The 25,955-nt window shown below is 37.4% G+C and overlaps 2 protein-coding genes across 6 annotated transcripts in view; both read left to right on the top strand.

Moving 5' to 3' along the window:
• Window positions 1-22,359, top strand: part of filip1b (filamin A interacting protein 1b) — a 36,487-nt gene extending 14,128 nt beyond the window's left edge. For 2 of the 5 annotated variants that reach the window (XM_084431772.1, XM_084431773.1), the window contains 5 exons: window positions 5,528-5,815; window positions 7,133-7,306; window positions 7,477-7,655; window positions 13,631-16,409; window positions 17,874-18,510. In XM_084431772.1, coding sequence (XP_084287898.1) covers window positions 5,534-5,815; window positions 7,133-7,306; window positions 7,477-7,655; window positions 13,631-16,409; window positions 17,874-18,059 — 3,600 coding nt within the window. In that variant the 5' untranslated portion in view covers window positions 5,528-5,533 and the 3' untranslated portion in view covers window positions 18,060-18,510. Of the gene's footprint in view, window positions 1-5,527; window positions 5,816-7,132; window positions 7,307-7,476; window positions 7,656-12,629; window positions 12,787-13,630; window positions 16,410-17,227; window positions 17,293-17,873; window positions 18,511-20,663 lie in introns of those variants that run through there. The other 3 variants (XM_084431774.1, XM_084431775.1, XM_084431776.1) reach the window with 3 other exon arrangements.
• Window positions 22,360-22,686: 327 nt separating this feature from the next.
• cox7a2b (cytochrome c oxidase subunit 7A2b) lies at window positions 22,687-25,700 on the top strand. Its single transcript, XM_084431781.1, has 4 exons — window positions 22,687-22,825; window positions 24,430-24,519; window positions 24,720-24,804; window positions 25,530-25,700. The coding sequence occupies exons 1-4, from the start codon at window positions 22,808-22,810 to the stop codon at window positions 25,586-25,588; spliced, it is 252 nt and encodes an 83-aa protein (XP_084287907.1). The 5' UTR covers window positions 22,687-22,807; the 3' UTR covers window positions 25,589-25,700.
• Window positions 25,701-25,955: the final 255 nt, after the last annotated feature.

The following is a 25,955-nucleotide window of genomic DNA, read 5'->3' on the forward strand; positions in this document are numbered from 1 at the left end:
GGGTTCAGGTCTGTCTCTCTGTGTGGTGGAAGATGTGTGAGAAAATATTTAGACAACTGTTACCAGCAGCCTTTGTTGTTTAACACTGGTTATAGTTGAGGTTGAGGGTTAGTAGTGGTTGCATTCAAGGAGGTCTGTAATACCTGGAGAAAACTATCTATTCACTTTTTTTGTATATTTCAATGCCAGTTCCACTAGTGCATGTCAGTGTTGTTATAGAGTAGACTATTACAGATATTTTTGATAATTGAAAAAAAGCTGAAATCAAATTAAATATAAGTATTAGATGAAAAACTTACACTAAATTAGAAATGTTGCCTTAGCATCAGATAGATAGATAGATAGATAGAATGATAGAATGATAGACAGACAGATATATAGACAGACAGACAGACAGATAGATAGCTAGATAGATAGACAGACAGACAGACAGACAGACAGACAGACAGATAGATAGATAGATAGACAGACAGACAGACAGACAGAGAGATAGATACACAGACAGACAGAATGATAGACAGACATAGATAGATAGATAGATAGATAGATAGATAGACAGACAGATAGATAGATAGATAGATAGATAGATAGATAGATAGATAGATAGATAGATAGATAGATAGATAGATAGATAGATAGATAAAATGACAGATAGACCTAAGACCTAAAATCTATGAAAACATCACAAATGAATAATAGAAACACTAATATAAATATGTTAATCTCAGGTTCTTGGAAGTTTGATGTTTGAAGTGAATCTGAATCTGAAAATTGAAAAAACAAATGTTTTTGAATAAGATGCCACCATCTTTACTTATTCGAAAAATACTATATTTCTACGATTACTATAATACTACGATTTCAATACTATAGTGCTTTTTTATATCTGTTTAATAATTTTCAGATTTTGTGAAAAATACATCCATGCATTTTTGCGCTCCCAGATTAGCCGTACTGTTATGCCCAACACAGAACGAGCCAGTGTTTGAGTGTGTGTCCGTGTGCGTCGAGCTCCAGCAGGATCCATTACTAAATATAAACGACGTGCCACAGATGCTCGTCCGCCGAAAATACCCCGAGAATCTGAGGAATTAATTATCACAGGAGCTGCGAGTAACCGCCGCTCATTCACGGCATTCGGGCATTTCAATTTCCCTGGAGTCATGCATGTAACAAAGCTGATAGCTGAGAAGTTAAACAGCCTTCTGATTGGTGGATGAAGTGTGAGTGTGTCTGGTGTCTCCTGTGCACAAGTGTGTCTCTATAAATACCGCTCGATTTCAGCAAGGAGCAGCTGCGTGGAGCGGCCGGGGAGAGAGGTGCATGTTCTCAGAGTAAATATAAGACCAACTCTCATTTAAATCTCACAGCTGCCTCTGTCTCCAATAATAACAGAGCTAAGGTCACCCCAAAACTCTCAGGCATAATCAAAGCTAAGAATACACCGTCTCGAGTCACTACTTTGAGGGTTTTGAAAAACTGCAATAGATTGAACTCTCATCTAAATTGCAGTTGGAGACAGTATCAGTCTGTCAACAGTTTCTGTATGTTTTGGGGGATTTTAACATAGAGGACATGATGATTGTGTGTGTGTGTGTGTGTGTGTGTGTGTGTGTGTGTGTGTGTATATACAAGTGTTGTTATTGCTATTTTGGACAGTGATCGAATGTCATAACAGAAGCACAACAAATCAAGGTCAAGATCAAAATGAAAACACTCCCATGGCCGCAACTGCGCAACACGCTGCTATTAATAACACAAATACTTTCTGCAACAGTTTATCGGCCAGGGTTTTCCCGTCTTTGGTTACTTGCTTGTTTCATCTGTCTGTCTGTCTATCGTTCTGTCATTCTATCCATCTATCTGTCTCTCTGTGTCGTCCTATAATAATAACATTACATATAATACATTTATAAATTATATAATTGTGAAATCTAAAAAAGCAATAAATTATCTAGTAATATTTCTCATTTAATACTGTTAAAATATATGTAGATGTTTGTGCACATGTATGTATATACGTGTATATGTATGCATGTTTGCAGTGTTGGGAAAGTTCACTTTCTACATGAACTATTTCAAAGTTCAGTTCACAAAATTTAAAATGAACTAGTTCAGGTCATAGGTCATACTTCAAAATTTCAAAGTTCACAGTTCTTACAGAAATGTAAGATTGTTCCCATCCTCACCGACCTTGTCATAAAACTCGTTTAAATGATCATACGACGCCTCCTCGCTGCTTTTTGTTTTGATTACGCATGCGGCGGTGCGACACTGGTGGCTGGTGTTGCCAGATTGGGTGTTTTTTCCACTACATATTAAGGCCTGTTTACGGTGTGTTTTAGCCGGGTTTTTGCCTGGAAGGCTCTACAGAAATCTGGCACCCTATTGAATGAAGTTAAACTGAGAGAGCGTGCCGTTCCCAGACACCAGAATGAACGAGTTCACAGTGACGTTCATCAGGCAGTATTACGGTATGTTCAGTTCACGTTCGCCCAAAATATGAACAAGTTCATGAACTATCGTTCAATGAACGCGTTCAGGCACAACAGTGCATGTTTGTATGTATATACATGTGTGTATATAAAAATAGTATATACACATAAATGTATGTGTCTGTCTACAAAATATGTTTATTTATTGTAATATGTGCTGTATAATATTTCGCATTTAATAAGGTTAAAAGCTACTATATATGCAGAACAGTCAGAATAGTTCTTACTTTGGTTATAAAATGTCATTATCTTGTTTGTAAGTATCTTTGGATAAAAGAGCTAAAGTAACGATTAGATTAGTTTCTCGTAGCTCAAACACTCATATGGGGCCTTTATGACCTTCTGCAGAATTCAACATAGTGAACATAATAAGCTTCATTAAAAGCTCTGATCTCTTTATCCAGATGCGGTCAGGCGCGCTGGAAGCTGTTTCATGGAGGGGGGGCTGGGGGCTGGGTTGGAAAATATGTGACGTCATTATGTTGTGGCCAACGACAAGACATGAAATTTCTCTGTACTGTATATGTGTTGTAGCCATTAAAGAAAACATTTAGTTTCATATTTATGTTTAAATATTAAAGGCTAATGTTATTTTTTAATTTAATCAATGTTGATTATGAAAGTGAGCATATGCAACATGAGAAAGATAAAGATACATCATGAGATGTGCAATATATCTGGAGACATGGAGTGGGTAAGACATGCTTTTTACCACTTCATTGAGTTTTGTTTTGTAGAAAGACTACCTTTAAAAGATTTTCGTTTTGTATAAATTGTATCTTAATTTTGATCATTGTTTTATCAACCAATTGCCTGGATTTAATAAATAAGACGCAAATATATAGCAGACAATGTAATAAGGCGCCGACACGATCACTTGCATTGCACGTGAACTGGAGGGCGCCAAAACTCAGCTTGTGCATCACAGATTTTAGAAATATAGGCTATCTATTATAGAAAGCTTGAAAAGTCTACTTTTAAACGAAAATATTCAAAACGAAAAGAAATAGGCTATTCTCTGATTATATAATCCATATGGAATGTGTATTTCACATGCATTTCTCTCTGGCGTTCATGGCGAGTCTGCATCGCCAACTCCATCTTTGCAGCATCACAGAAAACACCAGTTTATTAATAAACAATTAAATGTCTCCTTGCTATTTTTGACACATTCATAATATTGCCGGTTCTTTGTGGCCATCTTTATGCATGTGGCCGTCCGCTTGAGTGCGGCTATATTATGTACAGGCTACACGCTCATTATCCTGTATATAGACTATTTAAGTAATAAAATTAATATAAAGGGGCGATTTGTACACTAATGGCTTAAATGAACAACTACTAGTCGACTAGAAAAAAACTTTAGTCGGAGGCAGCCCTTATTCCACGTATTTTTGAATCAGCAGGCCATTCTGGGTTGAGCGAGCGACCCTGAGCGGAATGAGCGAGCGAGCGGAATATTCAGAAATGCGCTCTCCACTCACGTGCTCTGAACGTAACAAAGCATGACAAATTAAAACTTTATTTCATTTTCTCCGTAGCTTGAACACTCACTTCATTAGGCATAAGAGAGTTAGTTAACGCTGTCCATTTATTTATTTTTATTTCACGTTTTTAAAGTACAATATTATGCTAGTTCACAGCCCCCCACTTGGGGGTGCTGATACTATGACGAGGGGGCTGCAGCCCCCGCAGCACCCCCCTTCCCGCGCTACTGGATGCGGTTCTGGAGGAAACATGGATCCTGAGTGATGTGTGAGATTTGAGTGTCGATCTCTCAGAGACTCTCTGAGGGCAGTGCTGGGTCTGAGTGTGAGCCAGGCCTGATAGGCTGGGTGTGAGATCATACGGGAGGCAGCGTGTACACAGTTTATCAAAAATCATGATGTCATGGTTGAGCTCTCTCGCTCTCTCTCTCTCTCTCTCTCTCTCTCTCTCTCTCTCTCTCTCTCTCTCTCTCTCTCTCTCTCTCTCTCTCTCTCTCTCTCTCTCTCTCTCTCTCTCTCTCCCTCTCCCTCTCCCTCTCCCTCTCCCTCTCTTTCTCTCTCTCTCTCTCTCTCTGGGAAATCCCCATCTTAAATCTGCACATGGGAACATGAGAAATGAGGCTGTTGCCGATTAACTTCAAGGGCAAACTACACATTAAAATATTAAGATTTGGCTCAGAGCTTGAGACGGCAGACATTTGATATGAGTCTTCTGTAGAAAAGGGATCGCTTTTTACTTCACTTGAAACATTTGTTGCATCAAACCTTAATGCACCTTTTATTCAGCAAACTTTTTTTTTTTTTTTTATTACAAGATTTCTATAATGTTAAAGTAAGATAAGGATTTATCTAATTAAATATGCACTCATCCAGAACAGAAATCTGAGCCAGGTTTAAAATATGATAGAGTTAAAGGGTTTTACAGAGGGGATTTTGGATGCCTTTTAATGACAAAAAAAAACCCCAGCAACTTTTTTAATTCACCATGTTTTTAGGAATAAAATGTTGTATAAAGTCATGTGAATGCTGTATAACAAACCCCTCTGTAAAAACCTGCAGAAAATAGACAGGAATAAAACAGTAAGTTTGGTGTGTGTAAAGCTGCTGAAATGGAGATTTCTGACTCAGAAAAAGCTTGTGTCCTTTAAATTTATGTACTGTAATTGAAATATACAGATGCAAATAGATAAAATGCAATAAAAGAAACACTTTAAAGTGTATTTCGATGTTTCTTTTCGCTAGTCTGAAACAACATGTTACAATAGCCCAAAATCTCTAAATTGACCAGTGCATGAAAAAACAGTGGTTTTGCCTTTAGTGTCTTGCATAAATTACCATAAAACTTGCATTTATTTTAATTTTTTTGATGTATATCATTGCAGGTAATGCCAAGTAAATCCCATCATATACATTTGGAACAGTTGCAAAAAACGGGAGCATCGGATACTGAAAGATATTAGCTGTTTTATTGTCGTAACATTGTGATATTTTCAGGAGGTTGTCTCAGGTGTCTCTGTGGCTGATGTCTTTCGTTTGCACATGCAGGTGAAGATGAGGTCCAGGACCAGCGATATGGAGGGGCCAGAGAACAGACCACTTAAGCCGCTCGCTAGAATACACAACATTGAGAAAGAGGGAAGCAAACAGGAGCTGATGAGGAAGAAAACCAAAGCTCAGGAGGAGAAAGAGAGCAGCGAGGAGAAGGTTGTTGTTTGTGGGACTTTGAAAAAGCCTCAGAAGACTGGTGAGATGCAGCTGAGGAGAGATGGACTGATGGACCTCTCCAAAGAAGATCTCGTTCATCTGCTGGGGGTCATGGAGGGAGAAGTTCAGGTGAAATGTGACTGCGTGTTGCCATTCGTTGTGTGTTTACCATGCAAGTTTCGGCCAAAATACCATTACTACTACAGTAAAAGTGCGGTAACCTGGTACACTGGGGTAAAAAAATGGTATAGGATTTGCTTTGTAACAATTTTCACAAAGTAATTTCACAAATAATTACAATGAAACAGCAATTAACACATTGAATTAAATGTGACATTTTGAAGTAGATTAAAGTCTACAATATATTTTCTTGTAAAACATACTTGAAAAAAAAAAAGTTTTACTGTATACTTGCATCATTGTCATTCACAAAGGAATTAAATAAGATTCTGAAGCTTTTTACACTTTTTGGAGGAGTTTCCATATAAATGTATTATGATTTAAAAGCACTAACAAAGTATTTTGACAGAAACTACTGTATGGTAATGTTACGTCTGGGTAAATACAGTATGCTCTGGTTGTGTACTGCTCTTTTTGGCAAATGAGAAACTCTACCTTTCAAAAGTTTGTGGTCAGATTTTTTTTTGAAAGAAAGAAATTAATACTTTTTTTCTGTAATGACGCATTAAATTGATCAAAAGTAACAGTAAAGACATTTATAATGATACAAAATCATTCATCAAAGAATCCTGAAAAAAAAAAAATGCATCACAGCGTCCAAGAAAAGATGAAGCAGCACAACTGTTTTCAACATGGATAATAATCAGAAATGTTTCTTGAGCAGCAATTCATCATATTAGAATGATTTCTGAAGGGTCATGTGACACTGAAGACTGGAGTAATGATGCTGAAAATACAGCTTTGATCACAGGAATATATTACATTTTATGATATATTCACATATAAAATAGTTATTTAAAATTGTAATAATATTTCACAATATTACTGTTCTTGCTGTATTTTTCATCACAAAAACGCAACCCGGATGAGCGTAAAAGACTTCTTTTAAAAACATTAAAAAATGTTACAGGCCCCAAACTTTTGAATGGTAGTCTAGGTAATTTTTATATTCTGTGCATGTAGAAAATGTGCATGCTGCACTCAGGATGCAAACTGTAGTATATAGTGAACACAGCTGAAGCCATGTGGTTGTGTTAGTGTTCTGGTTTTGTAAAAGCAGAGAGCGCCCCCTTCTGGTGAACAGTCAGAATGTAACAGTTTGCGCAATATTATTATTAAAAGAAAAAAATCATTGAAGATAGTTCATTTCACAAAGGTTCATAGGTCATGTTTGTACCAAAGTATTGTTTGTTTGGAGTCATTTGATAAACATCCAGTACCATGGTACATATCAAAGTATGACATGCAATGATTCCATCATTTTAGGCCCGTGAAGACATTATCTACATGATGCAGTCTGAGAGAATACGGCCCGAGGTTCTGGAGGCTCATTACGGATCCGCGCTTCCAGTCAAACCTCTTCAAGCTCTGCAGAGAGACAGTCTGATGACCAGCAGCAACATGATTAGAGACGATGTTTACGAGATACCTATGATAGAGGTGAGGAACACTGCCTTATTCATCTCTAAAGCCATTCAAACCTGAATTTATCTACAGTCGCTTTGAATAAAAGCGTCTGCCAAATGCATAAAATGTAAAATGCAGTGCAGATTATAGCATATTGTTGTGCTAGTGCAAGCATTTGGTGATGATAATCGTTGTTTTTATAGCTGGACCGTTTGGAGGAGAAGCAGCGTGACACGTACCGGCGTATGTTAGAGCAGTTGCTCTTAGCAGAGAAATGCCACCGGCGCACCGTCACCGAACTGGACAGAGAAAAGCACAAACACATCGACTTCATGAACAAAAGCGATGATTTCACCAACTTGCTGGAGCAGGAGAGAGAGAGGTGAGGAGACGAGCTTTACACAAGAATCAGAAGGGATTTTCAGTCAAATCTGCTCATAAAGTCAAAAAAATTATTGGTTGATTTTTATACGGGGGCTAGTTAATGATTATAACTCTGCTCTGAAATGTAGGAAACCCTTCTCATTGTAGCCTCGTTTGAAAGAGACTACAACCACGTGGCATCAAAGCTATGAATTGCACATGATTGTATTGGTGACCACAGGCTGTCCTAAATCACACAAAGGGCCTTATAGCAGCGAATGAAGGGGTGACGGCATCAAAAAGGCCTGTCGTTAGCGTGGTGTTCTTCTGAGAATGTGAAACGGGCAGATTGAGGCCCTGTAGAGCTCCAGTCATTAGACCAGGAGCATCTGAGCTATATATGGACATGAATAGACTCAAAAGAACATAAATGACAACATGGGGATCTCCACGGGTCAAGAGCTTTTCTGGAAGCACATATTAAAGGGATTCGAGCAGGGAAGAAAATGTACATTTCCCCTAAAAACTTTCAATATGAGTACTGTGGAAATAATGTATAATGATATATTATTTAAATTGTAAAGTTTATGCAAGATGGTGGAATCTGGGGTCTGAAAACCACTTTTTTCTCACCACCAGTTTCTGATGGATACCATGAAGTTTTGTTTCCACTTGTTGGTTTTTTTCTCTTTGATTATCCCGGTTCACTCTGAAACATGTCACTCTGCAGGAGTAAAATCACTGTTTCATGGTGGACAAAGACACTGATTAAGGATGTCGTTTTTACAATGAAGGCTTTTATTAAGGAGACCTTCATTTTTCCACCTGTGGAGATGTTGTTGCAGTGACCCACACGGTGAACATGATTTCAATAACTATAACATGTTCCTGGATCAACATCTTTTTTAATCCTGGAAGAACATTCCAATCAACCAATCAGATCTGAGGGACGAGTTTACAGTTTATGTCAAGTTTAGGCTTACAACCAGGGTTAGGTGCTTCTACATCTGTGTTATTCACCATCAGTTTCCTCTGATTTTAGGGATAAGTCATGGATAGGGTTAGATTTGTTGCCAGGAACATGTCTTTCTTGGCAAAATCAGTGACCTTGGCTTACAGACACGCAAAAAGTATTATTTTATCAAATAATATATTTGCAGATATTGCACCCATTAATAATTAAGAACAGCTCCGGTACTGTATGTTGAACTATACTTCCATTCAAAAGTTTTGGGTCATTGGGGTCAGCGAATATATTTATTTTTCTTGAAAGAAATTAATACTTTTACTCCGCAAGGATGCATTCAATTAATCAAAAGTGACAGTAAAAACACTTATAATGTTACAAAAGCTTTCTATTTCAAATAAATACTGTTCTTTTCAACTTTCTGTTTGTAAAAATGAATGCATCACAAAAAGATTGATCTGTTTTCAACATTGATAATAATCAGAAATGTTTCTTGTGCAGTAAATCATCATATTAGAGTGATTTCTGAAGGATCATGTGACTCTGAAGACTGGAGTAATGAGGCTGAAAATACAGCTTTGATCACAGGAATAAATTACATTTTACGATATATTCACATAGAAAAGATTAAAATAGAGCTGTTTTATATGGAAGCTTGTTTCCGCCACAAAAGAAAAAAATGTAAATGATAATTGCGACTTTTTATCTCACAATTGCGAGTTTACATCTCGCAATTCTGACTTTATTTCTCAGAATTGCGAGATACAAAGTCAGAATTGCGTGAAATAAACTCGCAATTGCGTGTTATAAAGTCAGAATTGCGAGATATAAAGTCAGAATTACGTGAAATAAACTCGCAATTGCGTGTTATAAAGTCAGAATTGCGTGTTATAAAGTCAGAATTCTGACTTTTTTTCTCGCAATTGCGACTTTATATCACGCAATTCTGACTTTATAACACGCAATTGCGAGTTAATATCTCGCAATTCTGACATATTTTCTCAGAATTGTGAGATATAAAGTCCAATTCTAAGAAAAAAAAAAAAAAGACGGACTTTTTTTTTTTACCTCAGAATAGTTTATCTCACAATTCTGACTTTATATCACGCAATTCTGACTTTATAACACGCAATTGCGAGTTAATATCTCGCAATTCTGACATATTTTCTCAGAATTGTGAGATATAAAGTCCAATTCTAAGAAAAAAAAAAAAAAGACGGACTTTTTTTTTTTACCTCAGAATAGTTTATCTCACAATTCTGACTTTATAACACACAATTGTGACTTTATATCATGCAATTCTGACTTTATATCTCCCAATTGCGTATTATAAAGTCAGAATTGCGTGATGTAAAGTCGCAATTGCGAGAAAAAAAGTCAGAATTCTGACTTTATAAGACGCAATTGCGACTTTATTTCATGCAATTCTGACTTTATTTCACGCAATTCTGACTTTATATCTCAAAATTCTGAGAAATAAAGTCAGAATTGTAAACTCGCAATTGTGAGATAAAAAGTCGCAATTATCTCTTAAAATTTTTTATTCTGTGGCGGAAACAAGCTTCCATAGTTTTAAATTGTAAGCAAATTAAAAAAAAAAAAAAACATTTTTACTTGAAACTTTAAAAAGAATCAACCCCAAACTTTTCAAACTCCAGTGCACTGCACATAGAAATGATTTATTAAGCAATATATTTATCAGTGGAAAATCAGGTGACTCATAACCGCAAAATCCAAACAGTTCCAGACAGAGACAATGAGATCCTTCATATTCTGATGAGACCCCTATAGTGGTCGACCACAGTCACGGTCCCCTGCCTCACTCGTTTACCACCCTGAACTTGAGTAGCACACGATATTTTGCTCAAAACTTCTTAACGAAACTCATCGAATCTTTTGAACTGAATTAAATTGAAATATGCTCTATTAACCCCAAATTAACATTTGTTTGGACTCTAAGGTGCTGTGAAAACACTGTAAAATGTATCTTTAATTTCCTAATCTTTTGTTTTCGTATATTAATTGTACTGCATTTTAAAACAGAATTAATTTGCGTGATGCACCATCAGAAAAAAAAAACAGTCTATAAAAACCTTATTTCTTTGCTCTAGTTTATTGCATTGGCACCGTTCAGTCACACCCATTCCCTCCACTTATCACGCTCATCTCCAGCCCGTGTGTTTGCACATTCCTCCATAATTCTCTCATTTCAGAGATTCATAGCAGGTGAGGTCACTGCAGCACCACGCCACCTGGGACTGAACGCGGGGCGATGGCGGGGAATCCCGCCAGGAATATAAAACTGCTTCTAGAAGCATCTGTAATGCCCTTCCTCCTCAAATTACCTCTCTCTCTTTCACATGACATTTACACTTGCTGGTTTTCCTCTTGAAGTCCCACATAAAAAAAAAAAAAAGACTGTAATCTGAAGAGGACAACTAGTTTTGTTCTTTGATTGGCATATAGGTCAGTGCTAGACAGACACTAATGATTTTAAGTGTTCAACACATTTAATGATTTTACCCTCAACAAGTTTAATGATTTTACCCTTAACAAGTTTGTTGTTTTCATGAAGTCAACATGAAATCAAAAGTGTTTCATATTCCTTTATGTAGGCCCACCTCAAGACTCTGATAGTTTTGTCTGTCAATATGGCCTTAGGTCCTCTGTCATTGTAAGTCTAGGGGATTTTTATTTATTTTTTTCACCTGTTTTATCATTCGCCAGGCAAAAATTATAAGTCTGATCACCTAGAAAAGTAATAGCACACCATTTATGTCTGGAGTCACACATCAAAGTTTCAGACTTACTTTAGCTGCATTAGCAAACATCGCCAATTAAAACTACATCTGGAAGTTTCATGTGCTCTTGATATTCAGGCTGTAATTTAAATCGCAAGCACATTTATTCTAGACACCAGATGATGATGTCATTCTATCACCATTCACATGATTTATGATTTATTAGTCTCTCGCTGCACATGTTACAGTGGATCTGATGATTTCTGAAGAATTTCCCAGCTGTCATCTTAAACCTTTGCCAATATCAGAGAAACGACACACTATATCAGTAAACTTCCTGCAGTAATGAAATGATTCAACCTTTTTTCCAAATATTATTTGCTGAGCAGTGACCTTTTCATTTTTACTTTTTATGTATTTACACTGAACATGTTTTTTTTTTGGAATAATTAAGATTTTTTTTTATATAAAAAAAAATATATATATATATAAAATATATTCTCACCTAGGCTGCATTTATTTGATCAAAAATACAGTAAAAACACAAATATTCTGAAATATTATTACAATTTAAAATAACTGTTTTCTATTTTAATATATTTTGAAATGTAATTTATTCCTGTGATCAAAGCTGTATTTTCAGCATCATTACTCCAGTCTTCAGTGTCACATGATCCTTCAGAAATCATCATTACATTTTAAAATATATTCAAATAGAAAAGTTATATTTTAAATTGTAATAATATGTTTTACAATATGACTTTTTTTTTTACTGTATTTCTGATTAAATAAATGCAGCCTTGGTGAGAAGAATAGACTTCTTTCAAAACATTAAAAAAAAAATCTTGCATTTCTATTTATTTATTTATTTATTTAATTATTTATCATCGCATTTCTGAGTGACAGGGCTTCATCTGAACCAAGAGAGTGCGACATTGTTCTCTTAACAAAACTTTTCCCTTGCATTGTTGTCTGTTCCCATGGGAATGCTTGGTTGCATGTGAGAAAGGAAGTAATTGGGTCATTTAATAGTTTATATGAAATTGAAAGGGAACCCTTGAAATGATACAGTGGGTTTAGTGCATTGGCCACAGCTCTAATTGTCTATTTCCTAAAACAATATCCTGACTTCAGTCTCGGGGGGGGGGGGGAGAATAAGAGAGGAAAGCTGAGAAAAGAGTGCATGAAAAGCTCTCAGATGACTCCGCCTCCTTTGCCCAAACAAGGGCAGAACAGATCTATGTTAGAGGGATGATATCACCAGCAAGTGGGGCAATGCATTTTCACACAACATTCACCTTTCACTGCGCTCATGACATGGTTGGAATGTGATGGCTAATTCTGAGAGCCGTTTAATGAGGCTTTGAGCAGAGTTACAAAAGCCGTGCACTTCAAAACACGTTAGGCACGGACCCACCTGGACTCCTCAGCTGCAGTAGATGGTGAGTTTGACAACAGTTTGAAGTGTATGCAAATAGACTGACAGTATTCATTCATGGGTCTGTTCGGATATGTAATATTGTTATAACTGCTGTAAAATTCTCAATGAGGAAATGAGATCATGGAATTATGAAGGAAATATGCTGCAAACTCTGTGCACTTATTTCGCAAAGGACAAGTTCCTCTCGACAGGGAGACTCCCGCAGAGCTTTATCAGTGTAAACATTCACCAGCATCATAGACTTTTCTTCAAGTGCCTCTGTTGGCACAAATCCCACTGTTTTGATGTCCTAGTAGACTTTTTGCCAGGTGGGAACTTTTTCCTGTTGATGTGCCAAGCTGTCCGCGAGCTGTTTCGATCCTGTGATCATGCAAGCATGAAATGTTCAGTAACTACTGTCAGAGGCAATCACTGAAGCATTCAGACACTGCTCCTTGTTCTTTTAACATGTTTGTCTTCTACTTTAAATCTGTACAGCTCTAATGCTGAGTTTATTCGCTCTCTTCCAATAAGACAATATGACGAAAACAGCAGAAACACTGCATCTGACATCATCATTACATACTGTAATACTGTGAAATGTTAATGTCATAATATCTATTCTAAATATACATATGAATATGAAAATTGTATATATATATTCCATGTTTTGTTTATTTATCACAATATGTATTAATATCAGTAATGTTGTTTAAAATGTGCACCTTAAAATATTAAATTATTTTGATAATGATTCATTTTCAATTGTGTTCAATTGACTCTGAGAGGGACCATGAGAGTGACTCTAAAGTTTGACCTTAATTGAATGAGAATTAATAAATTAATCTCTTTTTGTTTTCCACCAGACTCAAGAGACTATTGGAGCAAGAGAAGGCGTACCAGGCTCGCAAGGACAAGGATCACAGCAAACGTCTTGAGAAAGTTCAGGAGGAGTTGGTTAAGTTGAAATCATTTGCCCTGATGCTGGTGGATGAAAGGCAGCTTCACATTGAACAGATTGACCAGCAAAAGCAGAAGTTCCAGGATCTCAGCAAGAAGCTCCATGAAAGAGAGCAGCATTTGGATATCATCAACAGCAAAGCTAAAGAAGACAGCCAGAGGATCCAGAGGCTGGAGTTCGACCTAGAACATAAGACCTCCAAATTTTCACAGGAACATGAGGAGATGACCGCCAAACTGGCTAAACAGGAGTCCGAAAGTCGACAGCTGCGTCTAAAGCTGGCCAGCTTGTCACGCAGGATTGAGGAGTTGGAGGAGACCAATCATACACTGCAAAAGTCCGAGGAGGACCTTCAGGACCTGCGGGACAAAATAAGCAGAGGGGAGTGCGGGAATTCGAGTTTAATGGCCGAACTGGAAAACCTTCGGAAGAGAGTTCTGGAAATGGAAGGCAAGGATGAGGAGATCACAAAAACAGAAGCACTGTGCAAGGAGCTAAAGAGGAGGCTTCAGGATGAGGAGAATCACAGTCGTGAGCTGAGACTAGAGGTTGAAAAGCTGCAGAAGAGGATGGTGGACCTGGAGAAACTGGAGGGAGCTTTCAATGTGAGCAAATCTGAATGTGCTCAGCTTCACACCAACCTGGAGAAAGAAAGAACTTTGACAAAGAGTTTGGCGTGTGAGCTAGAAACAGTTAAAAACCATATCAAAGAGCTTGAGGGCTCAGAATCGAGGCTTGAAAAGACTGAGATGGGTTTAAAGGACGACTTGACGAAACTAAAGTCATTCACAGTGATCCTAATGGATGAGAGGAAGAACATGGCAGAGCGAATCAAACAGGAGGAGCAGAAAAGTGAAGAAATGAGCAAACTGTTTAAAGCTGAGCAATGCAAAGTCATGGAGGTCACGGAAAAGCTGATTGAGGAAAGTAAGAAGCTTCTTAAACTGAAGTCTGAAATGGAGATGAAAGTGTCTGCTTTTACCAAGGAAAAAGATGATCTGAAGTCTGAACTTGCAAGTGTAGAAGAGAAACGAAAGGATCTCAGCGTAAAGGTATGTCAGATGCAAAGTAAAATGGATGAGCAAGAGAAAGCTGAGTGGAAATTTACAAGAAACAGAGCTATTGTGGACAAAGTTGGATATCCTGATGAGGACAACAAGGTTAAGGAGCTCACGATGGAGATTGAGAGACTCAGGAACCGTCTTAAACAGCTGGAGGTTGTGGAGGGCGATTTGTTGAAGACAGAGGATGAGTATGACATGCTTGAGAAGAAGTTCAGAACCGAACAAGACAAAGCCAACGCTCTTTCCCAGCTCCTTGAGGAAATGAAGATGCAGATCACCAAGAACAAAGCCATAGAAAAAGGAGAGTTGATGAGCCAAGAGTCTGAGCTAAGACTACGCTGCAAAATGGAGGAGGCCAAAACGAGGGATCTTCAGGCCGATGTCCAAGCTCTAAAGGAGAAGATTCATGAGCTCATGAACAAGGAGGATCAGCTATCTCAGATTCAGGTGGACTACACGGTTCTCCAGCAGAGGTTCATTGAAGAGGAGGATAAGAAGAAAGACATGAATCAAGAAGTTCTCAAACTAACCAAAGAGTTGGAAGCTACGAAGCGTTACAGCCGTGCCCTTAGACCCAGCATGAACGGAAGGAGGATTGTGGACGTTCCTCTTGCTTCCACTGCAGTGCAGACCGACGCAGACATCAATGAACACATCGAAGACGAGACTCCAGCTGTGTTCATCCAAAAGTCTGTTCTAGAGGAAAATCACATCATGAGTAATCTGAGGCAGAAAAGCCTCAAGAAACCGACTGTGTTGGACCGTTACCCACCGGCAGCGGCAGAGTTGGGGATGAGAAAGTCTTGGAACCCTTGGATGAAGAAGAAAGAAGCCGTTACTGTCATTCAGGATGTTTCATCAACCCAGCAGGTCAATGGAACAACATCACAGTCATCACCAGAACTAATCATGTCTCGGAAATCCGGTCAACCCCTCCATATTAAGGTGACTCCAGACCATCAGAGCAGCACTGCCACGTTGGAGATCACCAGTCCACGTGCTGAGGACTTCTTCTCAAGTACCACCATCATCCCGACTCTCGGGCTCCAGAAACCACGCATAACAATCGTTCCTGCTTCTATGTTGCCCAAGTCCAAGGCCAACGAAGGGCCAGCTGAACGAACAAAGTCTCCAGTCACTATAACGGCCATCTCCAGAGCTAAATCTCCAGAGAAAGGTAAAGGCTCCTTCTCGGAGCATCCTATTTCTCCTCTGTCATTCATAACCGTTAGCGCAACTCCGGTCTCTCAGGCATCCATCTCCCCAGAACCCCATGAGATGACCATGGGCAGAGCCGTGTTCAAGTTGACCCCTGAAAAGCAGACAGTTCCAACGCCCATCCGGAAATACAACTCTAATATTATAACCACAGAGGACAACAAGATCCATATCCACCTGGGGTCACCTGGGTTCAAGAAACCTCAGGATGACAGAAGCGGTACAGTGACGCTTTGGCCTAATGGTGTGAGCTCAGACAGCAAGGAGATGTCAACGGGGACCGTTCTGCGCTCTCCCAGACAGACGTCTGCTAATGTCGGGAACATGATCCAAGGCAAGGTGACCAGCAGCATCACAATAACCCCCATAACCTCGGCCCCAACCAGGTCTACTCAATCTGTGGTGAGTACCAGATTTATTACGTTGTCCCTCTGTTTGGATTTTAGAAGATGCGGAATGAAAAGTGAGTGTGCATACATGCAGGGCCTAAAATTAACACTCGCCAAGCGACAAATGCGAGTAAAAATCAACGTTGGCGAGTATATGAAACGGCGTCACTCGCCAATTGGCCAGTTAAAGTTTAAGCCTTGACAATTGAAATATTCAAGTGCAAGAAGACGCGAAAGAGAGCTCAATTCGTTACTCGCACACTGTATGGAAAGTTAGATGTGCGTGCGTCCTAGTAAACAGTCGGTAATGTCTTAAGTGAACGTAAACAGAGAAAGTAAACACGTGTACAGTATCAGTATATTAGATCTTTGCATTCACTCTTAAAGTGACAGCAGCCTAATATTCCTGCTTCTGTCTGTCTTTAATGTTAATTAAATAGTTATTTAGGACTTGTTAGACCGACCTGAAAATCCTGAAAAGCACTGTTTATTTCATTTGTATATTTGTTATACTAATAATGTTTTAAATTCATACAAGTTAGGCTAGTAGTTTTAGCTGTGGTATCAAATAGTGAATTTTCACTGGTATCTAAAATGTTGGTGTCATTACAGCCTGTTTTTGCAAGAACATTTTCATATGGGCGGTAAAAAATATTTATAGCCAATACATTTTCAAGTCACCGGCCATTGGTGGGTGTGGCAAAAAGTTAGTTTTAGGCCCTGCAAGCAGTATATGTCGTCAAATGACAAGAATAGTCATTTAACAATTAATACTCTGTGATTTTGTGTCCCTAAAAACAAAATGATCATATTCAATCTTCTATATTTCAGTTGCTTCTGAAATGTTTCAAAATGATATCAGGGGGTGTCTGCTCCCTAGATAGCTCTCTTTCAAGGTATTTCTTTATCGCTAACCAACACTGGAATGTTCTGACATGTTTGCCACCAAAAAAAGCTTGTCAAGAAAATCCTTTAAATAGTGGCACCGACTGACCATTCCCCTCATGTTTTAACCTGTTATAAAACCGAATTATGTGTGACCAGAAGCTAACCTTCATATCCTTGCCTAGGAAAACCTACTAAATCAAGCACCAATTGTAATGAAATATTGTTATCATCATAATATAATATTACATTTTACATTTGCAAATATTAGATGAATAATTGAAAAAATAAATAAATAATACGTACTTAGACTTAATACAGGATACATTTCTACTATTGTGAATGACCACCCTGTCTTATTTTATTTGATTATAAAACTATATATTTATTTGAACTATATAATTGTATTTTTAATTCAGTTTTTTAAAATAAATGAATTAATGTAAGACCCCTTTACCAACCTTTCAAACAGAAAGTTAACCTGCATAAATACAAATACAAAATGCACTTTTTAAAATTATGATAAAGACATGGTTCATAAAAAAAAAAAAAATCTAAAATGTGATCTCATATTTCCCTTTGCTTTTTTCAGCATGGAACGGATGTGCAGTCATCTCGCTCCACAGCAACACGAATCCCCATGTCAAAAGGTATGAAAACAGGGAAAGCGGTCTTAGGCCTGTCCACGACGTCACGCTCTGAAAGCCAGTCTATGAAAATTGAACTGAGGAAATCGTCAGTTTGCAGCTCTGCAGCTGGAGGGGGAGGAAAGAGCTGAGATTGGCTCGTGTTAATGTGGCACTGGAAATTAATCCAAGCACTACAGAACTGAACGAAATCTGAACAGAAATGTTGCGATGTAAAAACAAAGCAATCAGTGGCACTGGGGCCTCCATTTCTGGATTAAGAAACATTATTGTAATATTGTAAATATTCTATGTCAAATCAGCCTTTATGTACAGACATCTATGGTTGGATATCATACAAATGGAAAAGTGACTGATCTTTGCACGCGTGTTGTTTTACTTGTGCTAAAGCACATATAGACTAACTCTTCACCTTGTTTTTCTTTTTCTTTTAGTATTTATTTTTCCATTTAGCATTTCACTAATGTTTTATTTTGTAAAACAGCTTGTGGAGGTTTCCAGGGGGGAATGAAATGTATTAAATGTCACTGAATTTTGAATTTTGTGATTCCACTAAATAAATTTTCCTTTCAGAACGCATAGAAACATAGTTTGGGCTTTTAAGTCATTTTTATTAATTTTTTTTATATATTGATATTTGATAGGAAATGATATTATTTATTTCTATCATGCTGTATATATATATATATTGTCGGGGGTACTGGACCAAGGTCAGGAAACCTCCATAATGTGTGAAATGAATAACATTTTAAACAATATTGATGTTAGTAAAGCATGTTCAGTGGATAAACTGATACTCATGATTGACCTGCTTTGGAGAACAAATGTTCTGACAGTGAAGGAATTTGATATTATTCCTAAAATTATATCAATGTCTTTTGCTTCCTTGCAATTTAGTAACACATTCTGAATCAATTTAATGATTAATAATACACACACATTTTTTGTAAGAAACAATTAAGGGTTTAGTTCACCTACAAATGAAGTAATCATTAATTACCTATTAATTTCGTTCATCTACAGAACACAAATGAAGATCTTTTTGATGAAATCTGATAGTTTTCTGTCCCTCCATTGACAGCTACGCAACTACCACTTTCAAGCCCCAGAAAGGTAGTAAAGACATCATTAAAGTAATCCATGTGACTCCAGTGGTTTAACCTCAATTTTATCAAGTGACATGAGTGCTTTTTTTTTAACCACTTTATTTACAAAATATTATAGTAATCTCCAACACATTCACGAGAGCACCACGACGCATGTGTGTTGCGTTGACGTTGTTGAGTGAACGCGCGCTGGAGATTCATATTCTGTGAAAAAGTGCTAAATTATGGGTTTTTGGCGCAAACAAAGCTCTCGCATCGCTTGATAAAATTGAGGTTAAACAACTTGAGTCGCATGGATTACTTAAATCATGTCTTTACGACCTTTCTGGGGCTTGAAAGTGATAGTTGTGTAGCTGTCAATGGAGAAAGTTCTCAGATTTAATCAAAAAGATCTTCATTTGTGTTCTGTAGATTAATGAAAGTCTTATGGGTTTGGAAGAACATGAGGGAGAGTAATTAATGACAGAATTTATTTTTTTGGGTGAACTAACACTTTAATATAAATATAAGTACAAGCATTTGCACATTTTCCTCAATGTTTCGCCCATAGAAGTCCATTACTGTACACATAATTTGTGCTTCTTTATGCAAACTGAGGGAGGAGTCTAAATTATTTTCTTTTCTTTTTTTCCATTAAACAACATTAATTTACAATATTGAACCCAGAACATTCCTATAATGAAGATTTGGACACATTTACTTGCTTTGAAAAGGGGAAGTCTAGTGCCCTTCACTTTAATAATAATAAAAAAAAAAGGGTAATTTATTTTAATATCTCTAAATTATTTCTTCTGGAGATGTTGCAATGCGATCAGAGTTTCGTGTTTAATCCAGGCCATCTGGGAGCCAGAGGACATTGTTATGAGAAATCAGAAACAACAGCTGGAGATCTGGAGTCCCGTTTAACATCCTGATCGTGTCTTTCTGCCGGATACAATCTCAACTACACAGATAAAGACAAAAAAAAAAAAACACTTCATTTATATGTTTAGCATTAAAGAAACCGTTTGCCCAAAATTGAAATTATGTCATCACTTACTCACCCTCACATTGTATGACTTTCTTTCCTACATGATGTTTTGCAGAAGGTCCTGAATGATCTTTTTCATATGAGGCCTGGTGCTGTCGAGCTCCAAAAAAGCTCTCAAAATCTCATTCGAATGTGCTTTCGATTCATTTAGACGATATTAGCCACAGAAGAATGAAAGTCAAACGGGTTTGGAACAACATGAGGGTGAGTAGCCTAAACGATGACAAACTTTTTTATTTTTAGATGAACTTTTCCTTTAAGGCAACGAGCTTTTGTGTTTGCTGTTTTGTGTGTCGCTATCGAGGGCTTTTTAAATCAATTAATTCCATGTTCATTGCAGACAAACTGACAGTGTTCGTTTTCTAATCCATCCATGCGTAATAACAGGCTTTGGCAGCTCTCTGATGACATCACTCATGAGATAGATTCCCAGAAAACGATCGTAAAATCGCTCTGATATTTTCACCATCCATGAACTTGGCTGCTCAAAAAGCGCAGCATGAATGTGACACTGATTCTTTCCATGCAGTAAGTCGTGGGTTTCAGATGATTGCAGTTTTGCCTCAGTATAAGCTCACTTTCCCTGTTTTCATCCACAGAGAATCTTGTGCTCCTTGTGAAGAGAGAGCCGCGCTGAGGCTGTTTCAGATGCTCTCCGTAATATGCCTGACAGAAGGGTCTCTACACCTGCCCTGCATCCAAACGCACCAATAAAAGAGGGGATCTGTAGTGTGGCGGCTCGCGTACACATGCATTCACAGGCTAAGACAGACAGACGACAAGACTGCTGAAACCTGGATGCCAGTAAAGAAAGTTAGAGTAAAAAGTTAGGTCATGCTTTTGAGAACAAAATGATAGGCCTACAGAACATGAAAAGTTGCAGCATGTGAGAAGAAGAGAAACCCATATATTTTACATGTGTTTTGAGAATAAAGGCCCATTCACACCAAGAACTATAACTATTTATTAAAGGATGCACTGCAGTTTTGCCGCGTGCTACTTAAATGCTCAGAGTCAGATGGATTCTGATTATCTGTCAATGTTTTTATGGTTCATCAGCCAGAAAAAAATTGTTTTGAAAATTATTGCAACGATATTGTTCTTCTGTGCCGTTTTCGTTATAGTTGTGGTGTGAACTCTGTTTTCTTTTTACATTTAGAACAATTTTTAAAACCGCATTGCTGTAGTTATTGTCCTTGGTGTAAATGGGCCTTAAAGGGATAGTTCACCCGAAAATGAAAATTCTGTTATTTACTCTATCATGTTGTTCCAAACTCATAAGACTTTAGTTTATTTATAGTCACATATCATTTGTTGTAAATGCAAGCTCAAGCATGTTCGCTTGACGTGCGAGAACCAATGAGGTTCAGTCTTGTGTTACGCAGCACGTTTGAGCTTCTGCAAGAACCAATGAGGTTCATTCTCATGTTACGCAGCACGTTTGAGCTTCTGCAAGAACCAATTAGTTTTGTTCTTGCGTGTCAAGCAGGTTCGGTTGAGCTTGACGTTTGGACTAAATTTGGACATATGGATTAGTTTTATGATCTCTTCATGAACTTTTTGACGCGCCAAAGTGGTAGTTGCGTAGTTGTCAATGGAGGGACAGACAGCTTTCAGACTTGATAAAAAAGATCTTCATTTGTGTTCTGAAGATGAACAAAAGTCTTACGGGTTTGGAACGACATGAGGGTCAGTAATTAATGACAGATTTTAAATTTTTGGGTGAACTTACACTTTAAATGCTTCAGTCAGACGAGGAAAAGCATTGAAAAAGTCAACAAGAAATCAAAATGGACCCCATTTACTTGGACAAACATTCATGAGTGTGCGTTATTCTAAAGGAAAACGTGTTTTCATAATCTTTCTATTGAATTTTTTTCTTGTAAGAAATGTAGTTTCACTTGGAAATGTTGAGTTATGGAAGTAAATCGGACTGTGTAAGGAAGTCCATGTTGACTTTAAACACTGGTCTATTATTAAATAATATATTGGTTGGTAAAAAAAAAAGAAAAAAAAAAGACTGATTAAAAGTGTCACTCCTGGGAGCAGTTTATTGATCATTTATCAATAATTGTCTGCTATTAATGCTGGCAGAACATGTCCTGAAAGATGGTCATGTGGGGAAAGGATACTCACCGCACAGAACTGCGACCCACAAAATCCTTATAATCAATAGCATTTAATTTCATTTACACCATATGACCTCTGTAAATGAGCGCACTGAACTGTCTGTCAGCTCCTGCATATATATAAAAATGAGAAATTCACCAAATAAACACATGTATGAAGCACATGACTTTATGAGCCACTGGATAAATCTGCACCACAAACAAGGAATGAATAAATCTACATTTGCATGAGATATCTATCTATCTATCTATCTATCTATCTATCTATCTATCTATCTATCTATCTATCTATCTATCTATCTATCTATCTCTGTCTGTCTGTCTCTTATGTCTGATATATGCAAAATTGACATGTTGTGTTCACTGTCCCTCCGGCTAGGACGCGCTGCTAATAACTAGCTGCTAATTACCCTTCCCCTTAATGATTTTTATTTTTCCATTGTGTGTCAGTGAGGAAACATTTCTGGGAGTGTGACTTGTTTCTGTTTGCGGACAATAGTCGTAGCAGTGTCTCTCCTGAACAGCAGATGGAGACTCTTTCTCTTTCTCTTTCACACCAGTTTCTCTCTGTCCCGTGAGTTGAGTTCAGTTTGGTTCAGTCATTGACGCTGAAAATGTTTCGACACATTCTGGTAATTATTACAAATATTCTGTTTAAGTTTAATAATGAATGGTAGTTTACAAATCATTCATCATGCGTTAGCTTTTTTTTATCACGTCAAAGGTTACGGTTGTTTATGTAGTTTTGAATTTGAGGAAGAAGTGAAACGCGGGAGTCATGAGCAGTTTGACGTTTTGCACGTCTACAATCAATGAAACTGATGGTGGAGATGATGATCATGTTTTATGATTCAAATAACAGCTGTTGTAATTGTTTAGATGGTGGTCTGTGTTTATTAAAGAGCTGCTGTTTGAGTGCACATATGTTTATATGGTTTTATATTTCCTATTCCTGCTCGTAATAAGTAAACATAAGCGGTCTCACACATATTTGGACTTTGGAGTAACTTATTTGTGGTCATAAAAACTGTCTGAAAGTCATTCACCTGTGTGAACTTCAAACATCCACTAAAAATCACCAAAACGCCAGATGATTAAAAGTCATTGGCCAAAGGGAAGAACCCAGTAAACAATTACAGTCTTTCAAAGTTGAAAACAAGTCGGTCCACGACGTGTGGTTTACGACGTAATTTCAAGTAGTTTCGGCCGGACGGTTTGTCCCGCTTGATAAGTCTGTTATACATGCTAAAATAACGGAGAAAAACAAACTACCAAACCATGTTCATTATTATGTCAAATAAATGTGAAGAGTTTTACATATTCCATCAAGACGTTGAAGATCCACCTGTTTTCAATGTTGGAAAGTCGTAATTAGACGTTGAAGATTTACATCTATTCAACGTCTAATAGACGACTTTTTGCTAGCTGGGAAAGTTATTTATTTATTGTTTGTTTGTTGCAAGAAAAGATACAGCACTGCATTAAAATAACATGAAATTACATGAAAAGGGAAAGAAAGAAAGAAGACAGAAAAAATACAGTCAAATAACAAAGCTCCTCAACTAGTAAGAAAATGTGGTCACAATTCTTAAGAAACTTGTTCTTATTGTTATCAGTGAGTTTAAGATATTTTACAATAAGGGAATTCTAAGTGTGAAAGACATCAAATCTAGGCAAAGTCTTGAGAAATTTGTTTTTGTGATTAAAAAGTAAAGAAAAAAATAAATATAGTATAAAGAAACATGTCGTTCAGCGAAAAGTTTAAATGACATTTTATAAAAAGAGAAAGATAACAACTTAAGTTCTCCCGAAGGAGATTTAACCTGATTGTATTGTTAAAATAAATGAAGCGAAGTTTCAGAATAAGGAAGAACGTTTTTGAGTCACACAGACACGGGCGGATGACCTAGGAGCTCCAAAAAATGTAAGTGTTAGTAACAGAGAAGAAAATAATAATAATCGTGAATCAGAACATTTCTGTTTCATCATTGTTTTCTTCAGTTGTCAGTATGACATGCATTATTTATGGTACACATGCAGTGAGTCTATGAACTGTCTGTCTTGTCAATATTACACATTACACGCACACATTAAGTTGATGAAGGTAATTGTTCACTTAATTGCTAAAACACTTATTTTCTACAATATTTAATATAGTTTCTGATGACATTTGTATGTGCATCACATTTGTCATCTTTAAGTTACTTAATTTTTATTTATTTTTTATCTCCATGAGACTCTTCAGCAGGTTTCCAGACGGCAGATCTCCAGAACCGTCCACAGGCAGCTGCTGAATAAGGTGCCAGAGAAGCAGAAACTGTTTCAGGTATGGCTGTCACTTTTTCTGACCCCTGACAGCGATATACTGTATATATTTAATGTATAACTGAATTAGATGTATGCATTATACGTATTTACTTAAAGGCTGTGTTCACTTAATAGAGCTCAGAACGTTTTGCTTTGGTTGTTCACTTGTTTGTGTTTTATATGTGCTTGTGAAAATGTTGATTTCTGTTTCTTGTTTAGGAGGCTAATGGGAGGCCAGTTCATCTGAAGGGAGGAGTCAGTGACGCTGTTCTTTACCGTGCAACTATGGGTCTCACGGTGATAGGTATGTCATTGAGCGTATTAACACATGAAGTCTAGTCCCAGACTGTAATGCATGTTTGAGCTGTCTTGACTGAAAGCAACTTGCTATGACATCTCTCAGGCCCTGTTTACACCGTTTTGGTTGATCGGATAACAAGTGGACGAGGGAGACACATTCCTGTTTACACCTGGTGTTTTAATCCGTCTCTTTTGTCCACTTTCATCCTGATTTCTTCAAGGGGAGGGTCTATGGGCGGGTGAATGTATGGACTTTTTCAGATCTTTCGATCTAATGGATGAAATAAGCTCACGCAATTTACATATGAACACGACCGGAGAAAAGAGAAAAACACACGGAGAGCATCAGCTTTAGTTTAGACAGCCTCAAGACCAGCCGAACGCTGTGAGTGTGTGTTAGGAATCAGGAATGGTGTGAGAACATTGTGCTACGAAAGCAATCTGACTACATCTGGAAGTGGTCAGAAGTGGACAAGCTCAAACCGTTTTAGACCCCGTTTACACCTCTATTTAGCGGCGTCCACTTGTGATCCGATCGACCAAAATGTCTCTTAATACCAGGTGTAAACAGAGCCTAAGGCACGTTTATAAAAGATACTTAAATGTCCTAATTGAACTAAGGCCTAATCCTGGTTTAATCTAAGCCCTGTCTGTGAAACAAGGCCTATGTATTTGAGTTAATAATCATAGTAAACTCTAATCACTAATCATTCATGTGTCTCTTTTCAGGAACTGCATGTGTGATATATGAACTAGTAAAGGCAGCTGTGCCTCAGAAGAAGGACTGACGTCAGCTCCTGCCCTGACGTTATGAGCATTTCACGCAATATACTTAATCTTTCATTTGGAAGGTAAAAGGGACCAAAGTGATTTAAATAAAACAAACTGTGCCTGTCATAACTGGACAAATCTTGATTGTTTTACTTTACTCAATGACAATTTAAATGCCCCCAAATGAAAATTATTTTAGGACCACTATTAAGATATTTTTGCCTTGCATTGCACATTTTCTTTATGCAAAATGTCATTATTTTCTTTTGATTTTGGGGTGTAATGTTACAGACTTTAGATGTTTCTAAGCTGGTTTTCATGCGATCCATCTTTTAATTCTAGTTATTGATGAGGTTCGTCTTCTGATTTCATGCCTCCTCCATT

The sequence above is a fragment of the Rutilus rutilus genome (assembly GCF_951802725.1).
Source record: "Rutilus rutilus genome assembly, chromosome: 15".
NCBI lineage: Eukaryota > Metazoa > Chordata > Actinopteri > Cypriniformes > Leuciscidae > Rutilus > Rutilus rutilus.

Bases quoted from the DNA above. Each gene is read 5' to 3' on its own strand.
- cox7a2b (XM_084431781.1), top strand. The intron at 24,520-24,719 runs GTATGGCTGTCA...TTTCTTGTTTAG, and splicing joins AGAAGCAGAAACTGTTTCAG to GAGGCTAATGGGAGGCCAGT. The intron at 24,805-25,529 runs GTATGTCATTGA...GTCTCTTTTCAG, and splicing joins TATGGGTCTCACGGTGATAG to GAACTGCATGTGTGATATAT.